The sequence below is a fragment of the Colletes gigas genome, unplaced genomic scaffold (genome assembly GCF_013123115.1).
Source record: "Colletes gigas isolate AHSC1104 unplaced genomic scaffold, ASM1312311v1 Colletes_gigas_Sc00011, whole genome shotgun sequence".
Lineage (NCBI taxonomy): Eukaryota > Metazoa > Arthropoda > Insecta > Hymenoptera > Colletidae > Colletes > Colletes gigas.
Genome location: NW_025106640.1, coordinates 8,235,227 through 8,242,365, shown reverse-complemented (window position 1 = coordinate 8,242,365; position 7,139 = coordinate 8,235,227). Strand labels below are relative to the sequence as shown.

The 7,139-nt window shown below is 38.3% G+C and overlaps 2 protein-coding genes across 4 annotated transcripts; both read left to right on the top strand.

Moving 5' to 3' along the window:
* Positions 1–31: 31 nt before the first annotated feature.
* Positions 32–4,353, top strand: LOC122398526 (general transcriptional corepressor trfA-like). Of its 3 annotated transcripts, none has more exons than XM_043398476.1 (4): positions 32–114; positions 478–720; positions 801–994; positions 1,061–4,353. In XM_043398476.1, the coding sequence occupies exons 2-4, from the start codon at positions 658–660 to the stop codon at positions 3,909–3,911; spliced, it is 3,108 nt and encodes a 1,035-aa protein (XP_043254411.1). In that variant the 5' UTR covers positions 32–114; positions 478–657; the 3' UTR covers positions 3,912–4,353. The 3 variants fall into 3 exon arrangements, with proteins under 3 accessions (XP_043254411.1, XP_043254409.1, XP_043254408.1); XM_043398474.1 differs by having other exon boundaries at positions 55–190; XM_043398473.1 differs by lacking the exon at positions 32–114 and having other exon boundaries at positions 349–720.
* Positions 4,354–4,731: 378 nt separating this feature from the next.
* LOC122398532 (novel acetylcholine receptor chaperone) lies at positions 4,732–6,591 on the top strand. Its single transcript, XM_043398486.1, has 4 exons — positions 4,732–4,991; positions 6,022–6,160; positions 6,269–6,375; positions 6,453–6,591. The coding sequence occupies exons 1-4, from the start codon at positions 4,881–4,883 to the stop codon at positions 6,564–6,566; spliced, it is 471 nt and encodes a 156-aa protein (XP_043254421.1). The 5' UTR covers positions 4,732–4,880; the 3' UTR covers positions 6,567–6,591.
* Positions 6,592–7,139: the final 548 nt, after the last annotated feature.

The following is a 7,139-nucleotide window of genomic DNA, read 5'->3' as shown; positions in this document are numbered from 1 at the left end:
ACGAAACGCGCATGCGCGATTCGTTCATCAGGGACAACGCAACGATATCTCTCGATCGAGTAATGTTTGCTGTTCGACGAGAGTATAAAAAAACAGGATAAAATTATACATTAGGTATGACGAGAAATATCAGCTTCCAAGAAAATTTGAAATATTTTTAATAACAATTACATACAACCTTACGTAGTTGGTAAATAAATTAAAAATATATCCAAAATAAAATGCAATATTTTTTAGGTATATCGAACACAATATTCTTATTCTCAGCACTTATAAAATTTAATCATTTATTTCATCCAAGTTATGTTATGATACATAACAACTAATAGGTATAGTGAGAATGATAAACGTTTACACATTTTTTATTGGTCTGGTCATTTAGACTCCTTATAACCGCGTGTTTAAGACTTTACATAGAGAGACAATTATTTATGAATTTGCAATTGGCATTATTAATTAAACCACAATGATTTTCAGTACATAGAGACGAACGATAAGATCTAACCAGATGTAATGTGTAACATGCGCTTTTGTAAAGTTTTGTATAACATGTAAAAAATACAAGACCTGCCGTGATGTGTGGTGTAATCGAAAAGGGCGCAGAAACAACAGGATGATTGTATTTCAATTAAATTTACGTGCGGGAGAATAAAAAAGATGGAGGATGATATTGACATTTATGCAGATCTGCCAAGTTTCGAAACGAAATGTGACGAGGACGTAAGTATCGCAAAGCAATATTTTGTTTTCTCATAAGATTAGGTTAAGTTTTACATCATAAAATCATATGGTATTTATAGTTCGTGCCAAACAATGAAGAAAACATTACGCATGAACACGAGAAATTAAAGGAACAAATCGCAGAGCTCTCGGTACAATTGGAAAATTTTCGAAAAATTAACGAAACTATGGAGGTTAATATGGTTTCCCTATTAAAAACGGCAAAAGCAGAAATTGCACGAAAGGATAAGATGATCGAGGATTTGAGAAAACAGTGAGTAGATACTTTTTCTTTTACTATCGTAACAATATTTTCTTAACAGAGATATGTTCATTGTAGGCTCGACGATATAGCATTCAAGAGAGGCATCCATGCCAGAACCAACGAGAACTTGGCTCGCAAATCAACTAACCGTGGAGGAATTACAAATACCTGCCACAAGGCAGTTGACTTTCCTTTGCCATCTATTGAAATTAAACAGGAACCATTAGAAGTAGATTCAACATGTAACATAACTAAAGATCCTAACTCGATTAAATCTACCTTGACACCTATTACTGTTTTTGGTGAACGATTACGTAAAAGACTTGCAGACGAGCAAAATTTAGAAAGGAAGGACAAACAACCAAGCAAGTTCACTGTTAATGGTAATAATGGAATGTGCGTTGAGGGATATGTAGCCGAAAGCGATAAGGAAAATGGTTCTATGCGCGATACTAATTCCTGTAATATGAGAGAAATTGAGGTGCGCGTTGACGCGCAATATTCTGAAAATGAACGTACAAAAAGCCCTAAGATAACATCAAGAATCAGTTCAAAGGATTTCCTAGCTAGCGATAAAAATGAAACCGATACAAATCTTCAACGGAATTCGGTGCTTGCTGTAAACTGTACCGGGAAAAGAGCAAACGACGACCAAAGTAAATCCATCCCTGCTAAACGAATAAAATTTGAGGGCGAGGAGTATTTTTCAGGATCGGCGAATAAAGAAGGAAATGAGAATGTCGCCGTTGAATTCAAGAAAAAACGTGATTCTGCGAGGTATAATAAATTTGAGCCTTCTGATAAATTTTGCAAAATGGAACGCGTCACAAAAAGTTCAGATAAAGAACTTGACTACAAGATGAATGCAGATATTAAGAAACGTGGATATTTTAGCGACAATACTGTTAAAAAAGATAAAAGAAAAAATGTAAAAGACGAGGACGACGTATCGTGCGATAAGAAAGTCACAAAAGTACATTTTACGAAACGACATAACAAGCACGCAAAAACTCCGATGTTTAAATTAAACGAAAGAGACGTGAATTATCGTTGCACCGAGATAGCGAGGAAAGAAGATCGTCGCGGGAGTGATGCAGACGATTATCGATCGCGCACAAAGTCAACCTCATATAAATATTATCAGGAAGAGAAAAACATTAAAAACAAATATAGCAAGCATATCACTTGTGGTGACAAGGAGTCTTGCGATCCAAGAAGTACGACGAAACATTCTTCAATGGATCGAAAGACCAATAATTTGCAAAGTAGTAAGCATTACGATGATTCTGGGTTTCGACGATTGAAAAGTGTTGTCAAAACAACTAAACCGTGCAAGAAGCAAAACAAAATCGACGAATGTTCGTCACATTTGAAGTCTTGTGTAGTAAAATCTGTCGCGCGTTCACAATATTCCGAAGCTTCAAAACGCGAAAGAAGTCGAGAAAAGAGCTACGAGAAAAGTCGAGAAAAGAGTCGCGAGAAAGTTCGTGAAAAAAGCCGCGAGAAGAGTCGAGAAAAAAGCCGCGAAAAGAATCGAGAAAATATCATCGAATCTAAAGAATGTCTGGCAAGCGTTGTACAAGTTAGACGACATGTACTAACAGAAAACGAACTTCCACAGAGACCTCACGATTTGGCCTCAACTTCACAGAAACACGATGATCGACTGCAAAATTTGGAAGAGTTAGAGAAGGTTAAGATTAAAGTTACACCAAATAATAGCCCAAGCATGGATAATGAACGCGAAGGATTAAAAAAACGCCAACACGACTCTGACGAACTGAATGTTTCTGTAAAGATTGATATAGAGAAAAAGGAGATAGAATGTAATAACGTACAAGATGAATTGGTCAAAGATTCGAACGTACTTTCCAACGATGTTTTGACGTGTTTACCAATTCCATCCCCGGGCAAACAACGTCTTGAAAATAACGAAAGTATTGACAATGTAGAAAATGTTGAAAACATTGAGAAATTTATTCGCAATTATGCTTTCAACGATGAAAATCTCGAGAAGGCAGAATCGGTATTGGAAGCTGCTGGCAGAGAAAACCACTCCAAACACACAAAAAAATGCGTATCAACGAATGATAATGCTTACGAATGTAAGAAAAATTCCGGAGAACATCATGTACCGGAATCTAATGTTCGTAAACCTCTTCCGTTTGATGGGAAACAAGAAACGAACGTGAAAATCAACGCGATTGAACCGAGCGATACGTCCCCATGCGGCTCCGAACATTATATCGAAAACGATCGCATTGAAATGCAACTAGCGTTAGAAACTCCTGTGAAACATATTGAAAATTTCACGAAAGCGAATGAATGTGCATTGCAAAAATCCATCGAATTATCGGAAAAGGAGTCTGATCGTTTAAAAATAGAAGGATCTGTAGAAAATACCTCGGAAGTTCTTCGAAATCATTCTCTGAAATCGTACGAGAAAACGAGTAACATCAATGCTGGTGATGTAGGCGTTTGTAAAGATTCAAACACTAGTAACCTGGTCAACAACGACGATCAAAACATTCGAAACGACTGTGAGAATGATTTAAAAGGAAAAAGCAGAGTAGAAAATACATGTGTTACGATACAATCGGTCCAAGAGAAGAAAGATGAGATCAACAAACGACCAATTAAAGAAGAACAATTAAACGAGTTAGAGATGCCAACCGAGAAATCCAACGTTACAAATGCAAAGAATACGTCGACGAAAATTCACGGGAAAGTAATTCTATTCGCTCGTCGCAAGAAACCCGTGTGTTTAGCGAACAACAACGCGAACATGACTGTTCTTATAAATAACACTTCCGATTCTAGTATCAATTCAACCGACACAAGTAATAAAAAGGAATGTAATTTTCCTTTAAAATTAAGAGCCCGCAGGCGTTCGCGACGCGAAGAAAATGATGTAGTTAATATTTGAGTAACGAGAATCAACTACACAGTAATTGTTTATACGAGGGGGAGAAAAGAATCCTGCAAAGGAAAAATGCGCCTTTAATTGGTATTTTTCGCATTTATAAATTCATTAGGATACGATACTTATCGATCGAACCAACATCGTTGAACTTTGTACTTGGTTCTACGACTATTCACGCTAGAGAATAAAATGTATAAAATTTTGTAAATAACACATGTGCATAATATACAACAGTTAAATAGAGAGCGATTTCTAAAAATCTCTCGAACGTAGTTGACGTAGGCGAGCGTGCTATTTTTTTATCCTAGGTATAAAGACTTTAATTTGAAATAATATAACATAATCAATACTAATAAAGCTGTCTAACTATTAAGTATTGTTAAGATCAACTATGCTCCCGGGAATACATTAAATGTTATCATGAATATTTATTTGAAATAAATAATATCGTGAAATGATTTATCTGTTAATTTTGTTTAGCGATTACAATCGGTACGAAAAGCTGGCGGAAAATTGAAAAGAAATGTATATGTGGTTAAAATTGCAACAGATGCTACGACGGCTAACTTGTCTCTAGAAACCCCACCAATTAGGTTACAGGACGGAAGGTAATGCGACGCGACGCACAGCGTCCTAGCGTCGCGTCGTACACGCTCTGCGCTGTCGCAGTCGGAATAGACCGAGCAAAACCGAGAGAGAAAGAAAAAAGGAAGTATGAACAGCAATATATCGTGTCCATAGCCGTCATTTGTAAGATTCGAATAATTCTTAAGGGCGCTCGTGAGAATAAGTTTTGAAAGTCCGTAGATATGTACATATAGGTAAGAGACGGACGGTTTTACCGAGCGTACCCAAGTCGCGCAACTCCCCAAATTCGCGGCTACAGCTCGTCGTCCCGTCCAGCCCAGATTCCGAATCGATTCTTCCGTACGACTAGCGTTCGCGTCGCAAACCGTTTCACGTTGTCGAAATATGGGCTCGATCGTTCTAAAATCTCTCTCAGTCCTTCTTGGTATTTTTTTTGTCTTCGTCGGTACCATGAAGCTGACTTCGCATATCAGCAAGGATCTTCACAAGGACTTGGTGAGTCAGAGCTTGCTCTTCGCGTAATTATGTAACAGAAATTCACCCTGTGTTATGATTCGCGTTTCACCGCGCAATCTTCTTTCCTTCCATGTTCAATTCACGGTTCTTGAACGAAGTCTCGAATGTGCTCCTACGTTACGTTTGTCCCTGGTTTTCGTAGCCCCGCACCACAAGTATTTTCTTCCTCGCCTTTTCACCGAATTTACTCGGTTAATCGTAGTTGCGCCGTGTTGTGTGGCTAGCTGTCAACTCCGCCGATCATCATTTCCCTCTTTCGTTCTGTCACGTTCGTGGTGGGTCCCTCGCTTTCTTTTGCTCCCGTTTTTTTCACGCGTTTCCCTCTCGTTTCAAAGATCCGTACGGCACACGGTGCTCTGCCTCGATTCGCACAGCCGTTATCTATTTGATCAAAAAATACTCGTCGATGCGTAACACGTACAAACGCGCGCGCGCTCGCGCCCATTTGTTCATTTCATTAGCAAGCATGTCAAGAAACAAAACTTAATAAATACTAATAAGAACATATTCTCGTTTTGTTTTTTTTATATTACCAAATAATTTTTCGGAGAACGTAAAACGTACGAGGAAAAGGAGGGAATTCGGCAATAGTCTTCAAGCTACGAGCCACATTGAATATTTGTCACTTGTCAAAACATTTGTTACTCGAGATCATTCCATGCGTATCTTTTTTTTTTTTTAAACGTATGCAGTCATTCGATGGTCTAGAAATAATAAAACATTTGAATATCTGAAATTCCTTCTAGCGCGATCAAATTTTAATGTATGTAATTCGTTTTCCTCGATACGCCTCGTGAGGAGATTATTTTTGTCTCCTGTTGTTACCCAATGTCCAAAGTTCTAGTAAACCGTCAACCTTTTGGTGATGCGCCAAATATCGCTACGAGTGCCAGCGTGCGATGTTTACTATAGCCAGAAATTGTGATAATTTTCCACGCATCGAGTAAATCCACTCTCTGCCCGTCAATCTGCGGCTTTTTCTCAGCCGACTGATTTCCTATGTTTCTAGAGAAAGGAGTATGTCAAATATGCAAAGGTGTTCCCTCTTTCTGGTACCCTGGACTTTAAAGTACCGAGCAAATGGTATAGAAGAGTTGTCGGATCGCTCGAGATTATCTGCGGACTTGCAATGGCGATAGTACCGAGTCGTAAGAAAACATTTTTTTTCCTGTTCCTCCATTTTTCGTGTCTACTTCCATATCGCCAATAAACAATACATTGTCAAAATATTTCCTATCTTACAATTATCTTTTCAGACAAAATAAAGAACGCATCGAACGCGGTATTACTGTTGTTGATGTTAATGGCCGTATATTCCCACTATATGGTAAACGATAAATTCGAGAGAATTGCTCCAGCATTGGTGAGAATAAAACGAGAGTTCTAAATATTCCGTAATAGTAATGGCGGAAGTTTGTTCGAATCCGACCGTTCTTTTAGGTATTCTTCTTCATGCTGACAGGACGATTGGTGATAGACTGGCAACTTAGACGAGAGGACGCGCAACCGGTAACGGCGAACGGAGTCGACGACAAAACCAAAAAACAGGATTGAACTCGTGTGTCAAGACTTTATTTCGTGTTAAAATAATTACTGATAAAAGGGAAAACGAGTAAACGTTATGATCTTCTTCATCACGGAGCGCGCGAAAATGCCGATGAATTCGATCGACGTTCGATTTCTCATTTATTAGCTATGAACGCGTACACGACGATCGAGTTGTATTCGTTCAGCTTACCGAGCACATTTTTCGAAAACAAACTCACAACCATAAAGACCCTGGATCATTAACCTCGTACCTCGAAGAGTAAAAGTATCGCTTCGCTCGAACACGATCGGTATATTAGTCTAGTCGCCTACGGTGGGCCATGAAACACAATTAGCTCAAACACAAGGTATTAACTGCCATTTGAATTAATGTGTTCTCCTTGATATCGTATTAAGATGTATGTATGTACATGTCCTTAGATAACGATTAACGATATTGACATTGTAATACACGCTTGTGTTCTCTCTATTTTCTTGTTGCTTTCTGCTTCTTCTTCTTCCTAGGTATGCACTTTTTTAAAAATATGCAAAAACGGTCAAAAAGTAAAACCGAACGAAATTCGTTTACTTACTCGGTGG